The following is a 19237-nucleotide window of genomic DNA, read 5'->3' on the forward strand; positions in this document are numbered from 1 at the left end:
CTATCAAAAAACTTGCAAGTTAGCAAACTCATCAACTGATTCGGAATAAAGACAATAAGCAATCTGTGAGAAAATGCCCTAAACAACAGACAAATATTTGTTCCAGCTCAAGGTGTTTTGCAGGTGTGAGCAGAACCTGGATAAACATCATATTTAATATTGAAGTCCGGAAATTCCACTCTGTAGTGGAACTGCTTCCATGTGTTTTGTGGTAGCCAAATTTTCAGTTGCTTATCACCTGTAGTGATGCCATCAGAGGCTCTTGCCCATAGGAGCTTACCCAAAGTATATTTTATCTTTGTTAAAAAGCAAATAGAAAATCTGACCATCACATGCTGTTCTATAGGTGAAAAGGCAGAGTGTTCCCATCAGGAGCTCCAAATATACTGCCATTGTTTTATCTCAGACTGTAAGAAAGACATGATTCATCACTTGAAGGAATGGACAATTTATTTAAAGCATTGAATACTTAGGGTGTTAATGATATGAGCATTTACTAATGGTAAAAGAACAGAACCCCAGACAGGTTGCACATGTATGACTTTAAATAAATTGGCAAATCTAACATGATTCCGTTGATTGCTGCTTTTAAAATAAAAACATGTTAAAAAATAAAAAAAAATGGTAGACTAATAAAAATAAAATAATCTCGTGTGTAGTTCTTCTACAAGACACAGTGCTATATATAATTGACACACGCATATATATACAGTATAAATTGTCACAATTGTCACAATTTCAAAGTATGAACATCTAAAATCTTTACTGCGAGGCATAATGAAGAAACATTTTCAGCTTGTGTAGAGCAGAATTCAACGTTCCCTGGATATGCTGTGTTCATAAAAATTGTGTTGATGTGTAGTCGATGCAGTGCAAAATGTGCTCTCCCGTTTTCAAGACAAGTCTCAGTGTTTTTCATGACAAGTAAAAACAAACAATAAATGCATCAAATGTTCATTCATAGGAAAAGTTTTCTTGACATATTTACAATAAAAAAACATGTGGTCCATCTCCATAGAAATTGCATAGGGACTCACAATAAAAGCATTAAAAACCTTTTTTTTGTCTTTGTAAAATTGTAATAGCTACATGCTTGCTATGCTTTACTAGCCATACATTTGAGAAATCCTCTTTATTTTGGGTTTGCTTCTGAATAAACTCTTCAAAGGTTTGATGAGTAAATCCGTAAGTGAAAATCAAAAAACAAATCACTAGCTCAGCAAGACTCCAGTCTGTTTTATTTGTCAGAATTTAAGCTCGCTTTTTACTGACGTTTAATGCTCAATCTCAGTTAAAATTCAGAAATTTGACATTTAGGGTAACTACATAATGATAGCAATATTAAAAAAACCTAAATCCAATAAAGGAATTTGTAATCTCTTTAAAAAAAAACCAAATGTTTACCAATTGTTTCTCATGTTGTGCCTTTGAGGTAGGAATACAACAAACAATGCATCCAGTATACACCACCACCTCTAAAATACATTCATACTTCAAACCTTTTCATGTTTTCCACTTTATAACCACAAACCTTAATGTATTGTACTGAGATTTCAAGTGATAGACCAATGCAAAGTAGTGCATCATTGTTTAGCAGACAAAACACCACATGGTTCACACTTTACATTTTACAAAGAAAATATAAAAAAGTGTGGGTTTTTATAATGCATTCACCCCCTTTTACTGTGATACTCCTAAATAGAATTTAGTAAACTGAATTCCTCTGGGTAATAAATCACTCCCAGATGTTTGTTGTAGAATATTTACTGAACAAACAGCATCACCAAGACCAAAGAACACATCAGACAGGTCAGAAAATGGTGGTTGTGAAAACTATTTACTCAGAGGATTAGTACACTAATGCTACTTTGCACTAGCCTATCTCACATTATGGCTACAACCTACAACACATTGATGGTTGAAGAGGAATGAAGAGGTTGAAGAATGAGACATAATGTAAAAAATGTTTAAAGGGCAGGAACATTTTTTACAAGGCATTTTAATTTTCAATGCTAATATTTAATGTCTTAAACTTAGTTAACATCAGAAACTGGAGTAGCTGATTTCTTCAACAATTAGCTTGCACAGTCTGGACATTAGGCACTAGGATAAGACCAGGTCTGATTCCTTGGCTCCCTCCTGCCCACTGCTGCTGTGCCCACAGTTCCCTGTAAGCTCTGGGAAGAGGCTGGTCCGAGCAGAGTGACTTGGGGAACCCGGAGTTGGACTCATGCCAGGCCTTTTAGGTGGAATTGGAGGAGGATGGGTCTTCTCTGAACGAGGTGTGAGAGGAGAGCGAAAGCACGGAGATAATGGTCCTGAAGAAGGCGACCTCCCCCCTGTAGGAGATGCGGCCAGATTGCGGTAATCTGTGCCAAATGGTGAGTTGTTAATTGGCGCTGACTTTACTCCGGCCTGCTGGCTGGTGAAGCGGGACAGCACCTGCGTGACTGTGGTACGGGCCAGCTGCTTTGCCGGGCTGTGCTCTGGCGGAGGAGGGGTGGATGCGGTGGTTGGAGAGAGGTCTCTGGGGGAAAGAGGCCCTCCGTGCTGCTGCTGCTGCTGATCGAGCTCGGCCTGACTCTGGAACTTGTGTCTGGCGGCCTGAAATCTCTGATTGACTCCGGCCTGGTAGGACTGAAGGAAGCCCGGGCTGCCCAGGCGCTTTGCTAGAACTGGAGAGGAAACGGGGGAGGAGGAGAGGGAAGAGGAGGCCGTGCTGGAGGGAGAGTGAGGATGAGGAAAAGAGTGAATAGGGGAATGGAGAAGGGTTCCACCTCCATTATCCACTCCATTTTCTGCTCCTTTCACTTCATGTGTTAATGGTTCTGTCTCTTTATGAGACTGAAGGCCATTGACCTTTGGCACAGTAGAGGATTTTGAAGTAATTTTTCCATCCGGCTCAGTCTGAACAGAACTGGACACCATCTTGCCCTGTGACTCCTTCACCTCAGTCGCAGCCTCTTTTACCTCTGTTTTACTTTCCTGAGGCTCAGCCAACCTTTTTCTAAGTTCTTTCACTTGTTTTTCAAGCTCTCTGCCCTTTTCCTCCTCTGCCTCTAGTCTGGCTTTCAGCTGCTCTCTTTCCGTATCAAACTCAGCCATCTGCCTCTCCGACTTGACCTCCAGCTGGGCCACCCTGTTCTTCTCGTACTCAAGAACTTGCTGGAGCTTCTCGAGGGCACAGGTCTTTTCCTCCAGCAGCATGTGGAGTTGAGAAACCTTTTGTGCCTCCTCCTGAGCTTGGCTGCTGGCCTTCTGGAGCTCCAGCGTCAGACTGGAGGAGAGCTGCTGCTCCTGGGACAGCGACTCCTCCACCTTGCTCACCACTTGTGCCTGTTCCTTCTCCAACCTCTGCACCGTTGCATGCTCCACCTCCAGCTGGAAAAGAGCAACAGAAATGTGAAGGCGAGCGGGTCTTCCGCTTTTGGCCACAAGGAGGCAACACTGTGCTGCTTGAACAAAAGCTTTTTTATTCTTTTCATTATATTTTTTTTTGCACAAAACGTTTTCAAATACAAATTATCTTTAATTCTATCCATACTAAATGTGCTGTAAAATTAATTTATCGCTGTATTTAGTATTCTTACTGTTTAATGATTTATATACATTTATGTAACATTAAATAGCTTATGTGACGCTGATTAGACATTATTAAAAAGTTTAATTTACTTTACTAAACACTTAATCTAAATGGGTCCCACAATTTCACATTTACAAAGTTATACATTTCTGGTGGGAATGTGAAGTCTACTTCGATCTAATCTTTCCTGGGCCTCTTTAAATATGCTTCTGATAAACAAACCACACCTGAATCATAAAGAAGTAGGATAAAAAAAAACCCATGAAATATGTGTCATCAAAGTTTCCGAAGAGGCACAGAAAGGAGGTCATTGTTCATGTTTCACCTTCTAAAAGAATTATCTGCTTGCATGGCATTTTTACGGACAGTCCAGTTGCTTTTAGGTCATCAGAGGGTGAATGGGCTGGTTCTAACCTTTGTTGAGTATTAAAAGGAAATAGGAGGTGATGAAATACAACGATGTGCTTGAAAGGGGGAAAAAAAAAAAACACCAAGAGGCAGGAGAGCCTAAGGAAGTCACTGAGGGGACCCTGTGTTACATAAGGCCGCTGTGTAATTGTGCGCTCACAGCGTGTGTTTGCCAGCTGACCTTGCATTAGATGTGAACATCCATTATCTCAGGTTTCCTGAGGCCATAAAGCCCCATGGCTGCTGGACAACTGAACAATGGTCTCTTCCTCATCTGTTTCCCATGGAACAGTTATGGGGTTGTGCATACAGTAAGAGCGCCTCTGTGCGTGTGTACATTTTACAAAGGCCAAGCCCTCTCCACCCTTCTGGGTTACACAGAGGAACTACCTCTGATGCATCTCTGCTCATTTTGTTTTTGATCGCAGCAAGAATATTTTTGAAAAAGAAAGCATGCAGTGCAGACAGTCACATGAGACAGAAACAGAATTGTCTCCAATAAATGTTCCCATCTGCAGCGTATTACACAAGTTTACACACCCCGTGAGCTTTTTCATATTTTGTCACATTACTATGCCGCAAACTTCAAAGAATTTTATTGAGGTTTTATGAGAAAATCCAGGGATCTACCACAGTTAAAATCAAAGCAGGCATTTTTGCCCTCAGTCCATCCAAATAAACCTCATCTAGAGCCACACATCCTACATGGCCTTTGAAAAACGATAACTTAAAATGCTTTCTATGAATTTGTTATCAACAAAAAAAAAAAAAAAACTTGTACAAAAAATAGTTCGGATCCGTTTTCTTCCATTATATTTTTCTTTTTTTCAAAATGATGTAAAATTCCACAAAGTTTTCAACTAAATGACAAGAAAAATAAATCTAAATCGTCAATCTGTTGCAAAAATTCACTTTTACAAAAGCTTTTAAAACCTGCATTTGGTATTGTATTCAGCTGAAACACATTGATTGTCTATTTATTACTTTTAGCCTTTCATGAAAGCTGTGAAAGGCCTAAAGAGCCATTTGTGGCTCCAGAACTGAAGGTTGCAGACCACTGAGATAATCTAACAGAGTCAAAGGAAAATCATCAACAGTCTTAAATGTCTAAAATGTGTAAAATACTTCTTTGTGTTTATTTTTGAATTCTGTTTTGGAATTGAACTTAGTTATGACAAGGGATGCTAGGGATAGCCTTGGTACTGATTAAGAGTGGACAAACACAGAATGTTTAGATGCTAAGAGAGTTTTATTTTTGGTATTAAATCATATTCCGAACAACAAAGTGATCAGCTTAATTATACAAATGCACTAGTGACGTTTTGTCTTTTTTTGTTGTCTTCATTTCAAATGTTTTAGTTCTGTCTTTCTTGGCTTCTTGATACTTAGTTGAACAGAGCTACTGTATGTGAGATGCTATATTGTTTCAAACCTCACTCCGCTTTAAACTTCATTACTCTATCGCTGTATGTGTTTCCTCACATAGCTTCAACTCGACCTTCACAGAGCAACTGTATTTAGCTAACATGAGCTAATATTAGATGCTGATGGATAAAATTTACGAACAAAGTCACTTCTAAAGGTCATCAGAGTAAAGGAGTTCAGTACAAATGCATGCCACTTCATTATCCTTCCACTTCACAGTTGCTAACCACTTTGTGTTACTGCTTCTAATAAAAAACTGAAAAAAAAAAAACCCACTTCATTTTGTAGTTTCAATGTGACAAAATCTGAAAATTTTCAAGGAACTTAAGATGTTTCTACAGTACAAGGCACTCACATAGTAACAGTTTTCTGTAAGCGTGACATGTCACACACACACACACACACACACACCTGTTGCAGCAGCTTATCTCTTTCTGTCTCAAGAACAAAGACGTAGTCGGCACGCCGAGCAGATTCCTGGACATAGCGCTGTTTCTCCTCCTCCAGAGCGGTGGTCATCTGAACAGTGACACAGACAAGTGATAACATTAGGAGCTAATGTAAAGACAGGTTTAGTGTAGAGCATGAAAGCGATGTAATTCTCGCTAAGTAATTTACAGGTAAAGTCAGGGAGCAATAACCTAGTTGTAAACAAAACTAAAAATTGCCAACTAATTTTCCAGATACTTAATCACTATTAAGCTTGGTTTGTATCATATCCTTTTTAAAACAGATTTAGTCCATCTACACATTTATACAACTCCAACAAAGATCAGATTTGCAATAGAAATAAAGACAAAACCTCCCCTAAGCCATGAAGCTCACTACTAGATACATATTCTCACAATAAATTCAGTGAACAAATTTCCCGCCTTATGTGACTTTGGCCGCATTGCAACCTCAAATCACAAACCTGAAACATGAACTACTGACTGCACATGGGCATCTTTGGCTATTTACCCTCCTGTGTCTGCTCTCGGCAGCAGCCAACTGTCCCATCATCCTCTCCTGCATCCTCTTACAGTGAGTCATGACTAGTTTCAGCACAGCCAGAGGATTTGGGCCCACCGCCCGGCCATGCGGATGTGCTTGGGATTGCCTGATTGTGGTCTGGCGCTCTGCGGCTTCTTCGTCCCGCTGCAGGGCCAGGAATGGATCGCTGAGGTCATACTGCCCATAGCGGTCTTGGACAAACTCATCTCGGTGTTGGGCCTGAGGACACACAACAAATATGTAGAATTAGTTGTCGCCATAGAAAGTTTGTCTTTGTGAGAGCATCTTGTTAAAAATAATTTTTACAGCAACCAAAAATAATTAGAAAACCTAACAATGGCAGGTTGCAACATAGGTGACAAACTATATCTGAAGCGAGTGTGATCTATTTATCAAACTCGCTCTTCGTTGTCCATTGCTGAAAATCCTGGGAAGTGACTATGTCAGTGCACAGGTTCCCTAAAATTACATTTCGTTTTAGAAGGACACACACTCAGAAAAAAAGATGTGCAGGCATGTTTGTGTTCGTATGTGTTCATATGTGTTCAGGACGTCTGTGACGGGCGCTGTTATCATCAGCATGAGAGCAAGCAGATGGCCGTTCCTATCAACCTAAACACAAAGAGATGAGGCACTGCTGTCCAACCCCCTCATGGGGCAGATGTTAACTCCTCCCTGGAGATGCAGGGGTGAAGAATTGAGACATTAAACATCTTCCTTACTCACATACATCACTTGCTTCTAAAAAATAAAAAATAAAAGAGAGGCAAAATTATGTTAAACCAAAAATACATTTGTGTAAAGGCAAACACTAAACTATGGCTAAAAAAGTCGTATAGAAAACTAAACTTTAGAGCACATATGTTAAGCTGTTTTAAGTGAAACAGTATGGGGCCTCATTGACCTCCACCCTGGTCACAGTGTCATCAGGGGGTCTCATTAGCTTCACAACAGTTTGTTGGTTCGAGTTCTTGGGGCACTCGGGGTCAGTTTTGTGTCTCGGTGATTAAAGCACAGGCGGAAGAGTTCACACCGTTTGACATCAGGACACCTATAATTTTCTCCTTATGCAGTCTTAAGCAGAATCTCTAGTCCACGGGTTTACAGTGCACCAGTAAATGTCGCTCCGTTCTTGAGTCAGACCTCCTCATTTCTCAGGTTTTTCTGAGCTTCTTTTCCCGTGTGCCTCCAGAAATTGGCCCATTTGAACACACATTCACTCCCTGAGGGCTCGGAGGGAGAATGGTGTATTTGTGGCTTGTTCTCAGTTTGAACCAACACTATGGCTCTATGCCAAGGAAACTTAACAGAACTTGTACTCTCAGATTTTTTTTTTTTTACAATATCATGCTTTGCCTCCAGATCTGATACAGTGCTCTTCAAAGCATGAGCCCCAAACTCTTGTATTGTTTATACTTTTGCAAGAAAGCTTTTAATTAATTTGTGAGTAGGCCAGCATGTTTATGTGCATTTTACTTTAAAGTAGACCTGTTAAATGACCAAACTGTGCTCTTCTATGGTTAGCCTTACGCTACAGGCTTTAAATAGACCATTAAACACTGCGCTTTAAGTGTGTGCAGAGGCCCAGTCTTGCATGAGGCTTTTTTTTTTTTTTTTGTCCGGATAGGTCTGATCATAATGACAGGGTGTGCTTTCCTTTATGACAGGGCACAACAGGCGAACCCTGTCGGCTGTCAAGCTCTTCTCCCTGCCCGGCAGCTGATGACAAATGCTCCTTATAGCAAGTCGTGGGAAAGTACGCAGTATTTGTGAATAATTTACAGCTGCATTTTGTATTTGCAATTATGTTGAATTTTAATAAACGTAGTTGAGCGTGTCACCTTCTTTTGGATTCCTCGCAGCAAAAGGTGCGAGTTTGAAAAAAAAAAAAGATTTTTTTTTCACCTGGAAACACTGTCAGTCACCTACAGCCTCGGGGGGGAACAGGCCTCTGTAAGCTGAGCTAAGCCTCAGAGTCCTGTTCCCCCAGTAAGTCTCTGAAATGACTGTCAGATAATGAAGTCAGAGGTGAACAGGTACAAAAATCCCAGCAGCGAAATGTACTGCATTTCTCCGATTACAAATCTAAAGTTCTCATTCTGACTCAGCTGCAACTATCACTGGCAAAGAGCAAAGGACATTCACACACCTCCTGTGGCTTGCAGAAGTATCTGTATCTCATGAACTTAAAAGATTTTGTCGCATTGCAACCACAAATATCAATGTCTTTTATAGGAACTTTATGACAGACTGACACAAAGTGACACGAAGCTTTCAGGGGAAAGGAAAATTGAATAGTTTTAATTAATTATTTCTCATTACAAATAAAAATTTGAAAGGTGCAGTGTACATAAGTATTCTTATGTACACTGCACATAGGGTCCCAAATTCCTTCAAAGGGTCCCAAATTCACATCTTTGTGCCTATCTCTTATTAAACAATTCCAGTTCAGTCAGGTTGCATAGCAACATTTTAAACCTTGCCACACATTCCCCATTATATTTAGGTGTGGATATGGATTGGGCCATCATAGCAGATAAATACTCTTTGATCTACTCAGGTTTTGGCTTTTTCTAGGTGTGGTTGTATGTTTATTAGTTAATGTGAGGCTGAAAGGCAAACCAGCCTCAAGTCTACTGCAGTTCCAAACATGTTTTTCTCCAAGACATTCTTGTATTTAGTTCTGCCTGTCTTCACGTAAACTTTGAAATAGTTATTTGACGCTGTTAAATAAATAATTAATACAAAAAAAACATTCACCAAGCATGATGTTGCCACCATATTTAGTCACTATTCCCTGTGCGAGTCACATTTGGGCTGCTCCACACTGCTTTCTTTCAACAATGGCTTCTAGCCACTCTTATATTGAGACCATAAAGCCATCCTGCAGACTGATTCTTCCATCTGAGCTGTGAATCCCTTATCATTTCCATGTTATGGGATGATAAGGCTCACAAAACATAATGTCCTATGAACTATTGTATTGCACCCACAGAGTCTTTGTAACTATGATTACAATAAAATACACTCGTATTGTACATTTTAAGCATGTTTAGCATACAGCTTCAGTAATCTATATTAAAGGGAAACAAAAAAATATTAATTTAACTGAATAAAAAATATTTTCCCATTTGGATACAGAAACATTAAAATTTGACATTTAGAAAATTCTGAGTCTGTTAAAACTGACTATTCATGCCAACATCATTACGAGGTCTGATAAACACCACATTCACTTACATATATCTGTTTTAAAATATAATTTTGCAAAGAACTTCTGAAACTGTGACAATATTAGGCTTATACATTTTCTAAACCCTTAGTCATTTATGACCTGAAATTAAATCATGAATATTCCTATTCTTATATAACTGTTACGGTTAAGATTTTTTCTCAAAAAGAAAATAATTTACCACTCCTATTGTGAAAAAATAGCAGCTTTCACAGGAAAGTGACTAAATTACTGCCTTAAAAGTAAAGAGCTGCACTAGCTGCTGAAACTAAACTTTATGCTTAAAGGAAACCTAGAAAAAATAACTGGTACTTTCTTTCATAGCTAAAAATGTAAAACGATGTAAATTGCCCTGTAATTTCATTTTTAAATGTCCACTAAGCTCAGTCTTAAGTGCTCCAACTCCTTTGAGATTGAGAACTAATGGTACAAAAATGAACTTGTCTGGGCAAGTGTTACCCTTCTAGACAATACTTGGCCTGGGAACAGGATTAAAGTCTCTAAATAAAAACTGAATGAACTGCAGAAAGACAGATCAGAGATTGTAGACCTCTCCTTTATTAAGCGTAATTAGCTGTGTGCTTAGAACTCAAACCATGTCCCCCGCATCTGCCACCCACACATTAACCACAGAGGGCATTTAGATAAGCGTAAAGCACCAAAACAAACGTCTCAGAGTAATGTTTAACTGCCTTTAAAACAGTTTCTGATGAAACAAAGAAGCAGCTCGTTGTCAGCCTTTGAACACACATTGCTTTGGGCATAACATGTAGTGTCACTGGGTGGAACAAGGAAGTACTTTGGTTTATTTTCAGAAGGAGTCAAATATTAAACTGTGAGGCAATTCATTGACCTGTTGCCAGGGTATGCCTTCATGAGAAATCAACTTTCTATATATTTACTGTGAATGGCAGTGTTAGGACATTTATTTATAATCAGGGTCTAGATAAAAATTGGGACAAATAAGCACAATAAAGAGAACATACTAAGTTTATGTTGCTCTAATTGATGAACTGTAACTGTAGAATAGTATGCATTGGCAGCACCAAGTTTAAAAGCTTTCAAAGGGAACCTTATTGGTACTTTCTGCTCCGGGATTCTTTTTAAACATGTCCAAATTGGGCTTTGCCTCTCGAGTAGTTTTAGTGTACACACTCTTATCTGCACAGCCCACTCCTGCCAGGCTCTATTGTTTATGGAGTCAGGAAAACATGTCAGCCTACAAAAATAGACAAAACATTTTAGGACTACAGGATGTGGCATCATGTGGAAAAACAAGAAAAGTGCTGAGAACGAAAGCAACAGGTTGACCACACAAAAGGTGTTTCTTAGCCAAACAAAACAAAGCTACTTCAGCTGTGAAACAGCAATACACCTTGAATCAAAATGTGCAGGTATAAATTGAGTAAGAAGCTTACATGAATTTATCAGTCAAAATACTAACTTGGGGTTTTTATTTGAACTGGTATTTGTGTGGTGGGCTACTATACAACACAACTTCAAATGCTTTTATATTGTGAATTTTCTCTAATAACCAAATGTCTCACACAAGTTATGATGTTTTCTGTTTGAGGCAAGGCTTTGAGAGAGCCAAAACAGAAACCGAAATCTAGCCTGCTATATTGAACTCAAAGTTAATATTCACCTTTGTTTAGCACCAGTGCCCTGGTGGACTTTTTCTTTTATTTCATCTATGCATCATTAACATCAGCAGTAGAACAGCCCCACGGAATAATAACACCACCACCATGCTAATCAGGGAGAGCTGGAAATAGTGATTTAAAAGATTTAGCTAAATTTCTCCAAAAAGCCGTTTAATTATTGCAGAGAAATAGTTGAATCTTTCTCATCTGGTCATAAAACCTTTTGTCCTGACAATATTTAGCTAAGCATGAAGAGATTCTTCAAAGGCTGTTTTGTCAGCATCGTCTCAGCACCTGTTGATGTGAAACTCCTGTTATCGGGGAAAGGGACATTGGTTTTCCAGTAATTTCCAGTTTATCATATGCTTTAGCTTGGTTTAACACCATAACCAATTTACCTCCATTTGAGGGTCACAGCTTTGACCAGATGAAAGACACTACATTGTAGTTGAATGTTCAAACAAGAAAAATACCCCTAGTTTTCATCCAGACTCTTTTGGACCTCTACTCAAATAAAAAGAGGCTCACTTAAAAGTCAATGTGAGGTAACTATCAAATTTCTGATAAGCAGAATGGACAAACATCCAACTAGAAGCATGCAAATAGTGTAATGTTGTTGCACTTAGCTATGAGATTCTTAACCAAAGAGGGTATATGTGTATTTATTTAAGGATGTATGCAGAATTCTGACCCTGTGTGAATTAGAGAAATCCTGCAAAAATATTTTCTTTTACTGTCTTCAAGGTTTATGTTAGATTTTCAGTCTGCCACAAAAAAAAGACAATAGTTCACATAACTCATTACCTCTCTACATCTCCAAATTCATACAGGGTAATTATGAATGTAAACAAACCTCTAAACGTGTGTTATTTAACCTTTCAACTTGCATTTCTTTTCAGCTGCAGAAACTCTGCCCTGGATTTGAACTATGATAATAATAGCTCGAGATCTCTACAGATAAGGACGATTGTCAGCTTGAAAGATACGGCACACCTCTTGGAATGCAGAGGTTGCCTGGTGTAAGTTCACAGGAATTTTCCCTCTAGAAAAGCTGCAACTCTGCTTCCTTAGCAATAAGAACTGGAAACGGTACAATCGAGAATCTGTAGAAACAAGTCCCAAAGGTGATGACATCTAGCTTTGGGATCAGTGAAGCAGTGAATACTGCTCCACTGCCTGGTTTTTGGGGTATTTTGTGTAGTGGAAGGCTTACAATCTAATACATACTGTATATATACCATAGTGGGTCTGTGTACTGCACAGGTACAGTACGTAATTGTACGCGAACACATACAATAAGTAGTCAAGAACTGCTTCAAGACAAACATTACAGTCAATGCTTGCAGCATAACAGCAAAACATTCAAGATATAAGGAAACATCACAAGCATCTAATTGGTGATCATAGATGGCGTTTATTTACTTCCCTACTCACCCTGGAGATTTCCTATACACTAACTACCCCGCATATGACCAGGCAGTAATTTGCTGCACGGGCCCTCAGCAGGAACAAGGGAAGTCAGTCATTTGAGCCTACGACACAGTCCATCCTCTGCTCAGTAAACACTCAACCAGAGAGCTTGTGGTTAAACATGAAAAGTGTCCCCCACAGTGTGGCTGTGTTTGAATGTGAGGGAAGGAGGAGAACATGAAAGCAGCTTTACAGTGCAGTTGTCCTAGGGGTATCACTGAATGAGTGCATCAAACACAGCATGCTTCATATTTCAGTGGGTTTTGTTGGTGTGAATTTTTGCCATTCCATTGAAATGAGGTTCTTTCATAATAGTGGCTGCAAAGCCTTCTAGATAATATACTCCATAAAGGTCTATAGACATGCTCTCTCTTTCAACTTCAATGATCACAACTTCAGAAAGTGAAGTATTTATTTCCTTAACAGTTTCACTCATGCTCAGTACAGCTGCCGTTAGTCATGAGTGTGAAAAGTGGCCTGCGGCATGGAGAAAGCTAATTGGACCAGACACGTACACTGACAAGCATTGTTCCTGGGGGAAAGCTGCGCTCTTTCACTTGAGCTTGAGTGAAAGAGCTGCAGAGAACTGAATGAGGGGTTTAGGAACAACTGGAGAGACAGTCCTTTATCAGCGGATGCCACAGAGATTGTTGCTGAGTTACATCCGAGTAATGTGTGCTTTGGCGAGTTAAGCTGTCCAAATTGACAGCATTCACATGCTGACTGGGTCAGTTCTACCCACAAAGGAAGCACACCATGGATGTTCCTTCTTTCATCACATTCAAAGTCTGCGCTACGCGTTCCAAGCTCAGCTGGATACAGACAAGACGACTATTGTAAGGGCTGAAGCATGGCATTGAGTCAACATGCCACATGTATGGGCCGGTTTACTGCTATCAAGTTACATCGAGATTTTGCAAAGTTTCAAAATCACAACCTTTTCTGTGAAACATCTTTGAGCTGGTTTCTCACTAATCATACTTTGATTAGTGAGACACCATACATGTCTGTGACCAGAGATTTCTCCATCAGTTTCCCTCATCTGCTGCGCTTAACTGCTGACCAGCTGGCTGAAAGAACACTAAACTTTTGTCTTAATTACATAATAGACAAATTTGTTTGAAATAAATATGCTGTATTTGTCAAAAAAAACTAAAAAAAATACACACACACACACAACCAAACTAAGAAAACTTCAACCTAATCTATACCTCCCAGTCCATTCTACTGTCTGCTTGACATGAAGCTAGTGTGACGTAAGTATTATTTTCTGTACCCACCCATTGGGGACTGCTAGGAGTCTCCACAGATGTCCTCAAATAGCACAGATTTATTTGACCGAGTTGACTGCGAGTGCTGACAGGACAATAACACTCCCATTCAACGGGTAGTGCCAAACACAGCGTTTAAATTATTTATTTTTTTTAAGCAACGAGCTAAATCACTAGCTGAGAATAAAAACAAAGACACTTATTTTTAAGAAACACACTGCGGTGAGATACTGATGGTTCTCCCAGTGTGGAAATATCACAACTCACCCAGAAAATTAAATTGATATTCTGATGAGAAGTTGCTCAGTTCACTCTTTCTGGCTCTTCCTTTCTTAGCTGACAGTGTTTTAACGAGTGCATTACCGGCCTTTATGAGCCTGTAGTAAAAGCTGTGTATTACAGAGGGTCGCGTGGTGGTTTAAACTGAGCTAAATATAGTTAGAAAATGAGTTCAAAGTGTTTAACTCTAAACAAAACCTTCTGTTTATATTTTATAGAGTAAAACCGATGTGAAGACAATTTATTTCTCAAGACATATTTGAGACCTGATAACTGATGACGGATTGGTAAACCACATGGTCATATCCACATCAAAAGAAGTCCCAAAGACTGGTCTGACCAGTAATAATACTGTTGCTCTGTTGGATTACAAGGCCTTAGAAGCCAGAATGGCCCCCGCTCCATTGTCCTCTCAAGCTCTGTTTCCTCTGGTTCCTGTTTACACATCCCCTCCCAGTTTGTTCACATTCTTTCTCGCAGAATAAAGTGAAACCTTTAGCACTAATTGATGTTTTATTTAATGAACTGCTTAGATGGCGCTAACATTACAGGATATTTTATGGTCCTATGGTTTTTAAATGTGGAACAAGCGTGGTGCTGTCTGCAGGCGAGATGCTGTGGTTCTAAACTCACTCTCAGGGTGTGTATGACTACATCCTGGGCCTCCAGTTCTCCCTCCAGGATACTGAGGAGAGTCAGCAGCTCTGCTCTGCTTAGAGCCTCCACGTTCATCTTCTCCACCTGAGATGAGAAAGACCAAGAATTAAACATATAATCAAACATAACAGTATTTCGGATATATCTTGAAAACAAGAAATCGGGAAAGGCCCTGGGATTCCGTCATATATTTGTGATTTCTGACCCATACTGTCCTGCTTGTTGTGTGTTTGATCGTGAGTGGGACAGAAGTAATTTACAATGAGACTTGGGGGTCCCATCTGTGGCCTCACAGTGTTGTGCTCAGGGTTATAAACAGGAAGCCATTAGCATATCTGCCCATTTTGTTGCACAGGGACAGGGGACAGTTATCTGTTTTATTCTGTCTCAAATGATAGCAAAAATATGTATTCGCTTTAGATTTTAAGGTTAATATTTAATAATTTCCAGCACCTTTGTTTTTCTTTGTTAATCATCTTAAATCTGCATCACCGTGCTCTTTATCTGATGTACTGTGTGATTCATCTGCTATGTCCCGTGTGGTCAGAGAAGCCAGACATGACACACACATCCCGCATCTGACCTCATCTATAAAAGTGTAAGAAACCCAAAACAGTCATCTCAAATTTCTGGAATGTGGCTGCTCCCTTCAGTGTTAATTAAATGTTTGACAAGGTACGTGTCAGCTGTGAAGTCAGATAACCGATGCTGGATAATAATCAGCTTATCGCCCCCACCACACACTGTGTTTTAATAAGACACCATGGTGCAAGAACAACTGACATAGCACTACATATTCCCAGAAGTTAAATTATGTCCTCCTCAAGAGTCTCTCTAACGTGTGGGTCCCAAATCAAAAGCAGGCCTGCTGCATACAGTGCTGGAAAAGTATTGAAGTTTTTCACATTAAAATTGCTTAATTAAATATATGCTATCGGAATTTTACGTGATGAAGGATTGGTTGTTTAAAAAAGTTTACACAAAAACAAAATCTAAAAAGTGAAAATGTATTCGGTCTGGTTTATTTGGACACCCCTAAATAAAATACAGTTCAAGCATATGTTCCCAGAATTCCCTTAATAGGATTCAAATGTGTGTTATCAACTGGCACTATTTCCGCAACTGTTCTGTGAAGGCCATTAGATAACTTTTTTAGAAGGTTACTGAACAAACATAAAAAAAAACACCAAAGAACAAAGGAGGCAGGTCAGGAATAAAATTCTGTAGAAGTTTAAATCAGGGTTTTGCTATGGAACCAAAATCCCAGGATTGTGGTTCCATAGTTGTCCATGGTTCCATGGTTGTCATAACTAACCCTAGTCGCAGTTATGAGACTACGGCATAACTGCAAACCTATTAAGACATGGTCATCCATCTAAGCTGACAGGTCAAACAAATAAAGCATAATTGACAGAGCCAGCTAAACTCCAGAGGAGCTGGAGAGATTCATAGCTCAGGTGGGAGAATATGTCAAAAAGACAATTATAAGTTGTCTGCTTTACAAATCTGGGCGGTAAAGAAAGGATTGTAAGTATTTAAAGGCAGCCACAAGAAGTCTTATGCCTCTCTACACGGCATGTGGGAAAAAGACAAGAAAAACATAAAAACGAGGGGCTTGGGTCAGATGAGAGCAGAATTAACAGGAAACCAAGACTACACATACCTCTGACAACACCACCCAACCTCATGCTGTGTAAATGCTTTTCTAAAACAATAAAGGGAAGCTGTTGAATCTGTTTGGACTGGAGGGGTTATATCTATGAACCAGAAGGACAAATTTAAGAAAGAAAAACTTTGTAAGGGTGCTTTTTTGTAAATAGCACTTGGTGAAACTTTCATTGCAACTATAGCTTCTAGAGACATACACCAAAAGAATACCAGCTGTAATAACATGCAGCAAAATGTGGTTTCAACAAAGTGTTGACTTGGAGGTGCCTGGACCGCCCATCACACTAAACCAGAATTTTATTTTCAAAAAAACTTTAAAACCATGTGTTTTCTTTCTTTCCATGACACATTTTGTGCTACATTTTATTAGTCAATCACATAAAACCCAAATAAAGAACATTTCAGTATGTGGCTATAAAAAGCTAAAATAGTCTAAATACTTTTGCCATGCACTACTAGATCTTTTCTATTTTCCTTTTTCAGTCTAATAAAATATTTGTGAGGCCAACTGCCTAATTATTTAACAAACCTTCCCTTTTCATTCCACAATCATGCAGTTTGCAAGAGTTTACTTTCTAACTGAAGCATTCCCAGCACAATCTCTGACTCTCCAAAATTCCTTTGTGTTTTCTGTGGCTCACCGCACATTCATAACAAAGCAAAAGCGTGTGAACTAATTTACCAACTTGTTATGTATCTCAAGGGTGGCCAGTCTTGCCCAATCACATTCTTTTAAGTCAGTGAAAACATTAGTGTGCATTGTGGCTGTTGGTCCTAAGTCCCTGCAATGATACCTGATATCACGGCTTATAAATCAACTACCATGGAAAATCATTCCAGCATTCCAGGGATACCCACACCATGGGAATAGTCTGAAGTAAATTGTTGAGACCCACTTTGAAGCCCACATGCTTTTAAGTGGCAGCTTTGCAGTTTGCGTAGACGCTGATAGATTACTTGGAAACAGCAATGATGTTATTGAGGTCCACATTTAGAAATCAGAGATATTCAAAGAAACTTATGGCTTTGTGAAATAAAATGGCAGACTAAGAAAGAAGAAACTGTCACTAGATAAAATTCATAGTTTGTTGCTATGTTTACTTTTTCCAGCTGTAAAGTTAACTAAGGGACTAGTGATTCTAAATGAAAAGACAGGTTCCATGCTGGTAATGACTGAGTGTGTTATTGTGCTCTACACATGATCACTGTGCTCTTTGAGGAGCAGTGGATCCACCTGCCGACATAAGCCTTTGTCTGACACATGGCTCTGTCATTATTTTCCCAAATTGTGCAATTCAGTTCAATTGCAAAGTGACACAGGCCTCACAAATACATCACACAATAGCCATCATCCATCGACAGCCTGCAGTGAAAATGGCAAAATCAATAATGATTCATTATTGTTCAAGTGCTATTACCATAGCTACAATTGAAAGAAAAAATAATTGAAATCCTGTTATCGCTCAATTTATTTAATATTATTAAAAAATACATGTATGCAATCCAGACAGTGCATTGCTTGAAAGTTCACTTGAATTGCAAAGCCACTCATCGTGAAAAAATAATTAACATTATGGGACCAACACATGCAATTATCCATTTTTGCCTTTGAGCCAATAAGAAAGCTATATGAAATAAAGAAGAGGTTCGTGTTTACCCCGGCCATACCGTGTGAACATACCTTCATGCGCTCTTGTCTGGTCGCATTAATTGTTTCCCAAAACCAGAAACGAGACTCCACAACAGCATGAATCAATGCACTCCACTGTCACAGGCGCTCCTGCTCTCAGGCGAGCAGCGTGAACAACAGACTCTCATTGACGAGGCAGTAAGCCAATCAATGACGCGTAGAGTGGTACACCAACCAATAACTGTCCGGACTGTCGCCAGCGGGCGGTTCTAAGGGCGTACCCACGCCTGTGGGATAAACCTCTTTGTTTCATCGGGACGTCCAATGGTTGGATTACTGACCACACAAGTGTGAAATGGTCTTCCTATTTATTATTTTCAAACAAATTTAGCCATACTTAAATGTATCACTTGTCCTGATGAGAGGTTTCAAACTGGAAGCAAAACAGCGCGTAAAAAATTGCTATTTTATCTAAATAATAAAAATAATGAAACAAAATAGTGAAAAAAAGGGCTCAAAATGTTTTTTGCGATTTTCTTTTAACTAAACGCATTTATTTTTTGTGAACATATAAAACCGCCCAACCCGACTCCACTTCTTCCACAACACAAGAAAATCCCAGCTCGGAATGTGTTGAGCTGCCCACGATGCTTCAACTCCCCTTGACGGCCAAATAAGAGCAGCACACCACAGTTTCTATACAACACAGCGCCACACACTGAGGCGCTTGGAAATGTTTCCCCAACACTGATTTGTGTGTTTTTCTAATTTTTATTTTTTTCGGATTAAGACTAATTTTCCTGAGTCTATAAACCATATCTGAAATCTGTTTTCCACCTGTCACAAGTGTCAAAGAAAAGTGGGTTTGTTCTTTTTTTTCCTTTTTTTTTTTGAGGTCAGGCAATGAACTGTATGATATGTTCACCTCCACGTCTTTTGTGTTTTGCTGTCACAGTCCATTGTAAACAAAGTACACAG

General features: G+C 39.3%; 1 protein-coding gene across 1 annotated transcript; it reads right to left on the reverse strand.

Annotated features, from left to right (window-relative positions):
- Positions 1 to 432: 432 nt before the first annotated feature.
- On the reverse strand, positions 433 to 18445 carry LOC122830898 (CTTNBP2 N-terminal-like protein). The gene is made up of 5 exons (XM_044116668.1): positions 18311 to 18445; positions 14938 to 15045; positions 6377 to 6628; positions 5828 to 5935; positions 433 to 3381 (listed from the first exon to the last, which is right to left on the reverse strand). The coding sequence occupies exons 1-5, from the start codon at positions 18314 to 18316 to the stop codon at positions 2104 to 2106; spliced, it is 1752 nt and encodes a 583-aa protein (XP_043972603.1). The 5' UTR covers positions 18317 to 18445; the 3' UTR covers positions 433 to 2103.
- Positions 18446 to 19237: the final 792 nt, after the last annotated feature.

This window comes from Gambusia affinis, linkage group LG01, assembly GCF_019740435.1.
Source record: "Gambusia affinis linkage group LG01, SWU_Gaff_1.0, whole genome shotgun sequence".
In the NCBI taxonomy this organism is placed as follows: domain Eukaryota; kingdom Metazoa; phylum Chordata; class Actinopteri; order Cyprinodontiformes; family Poeciliidae; genus Gambusia; species Gambusia affinis.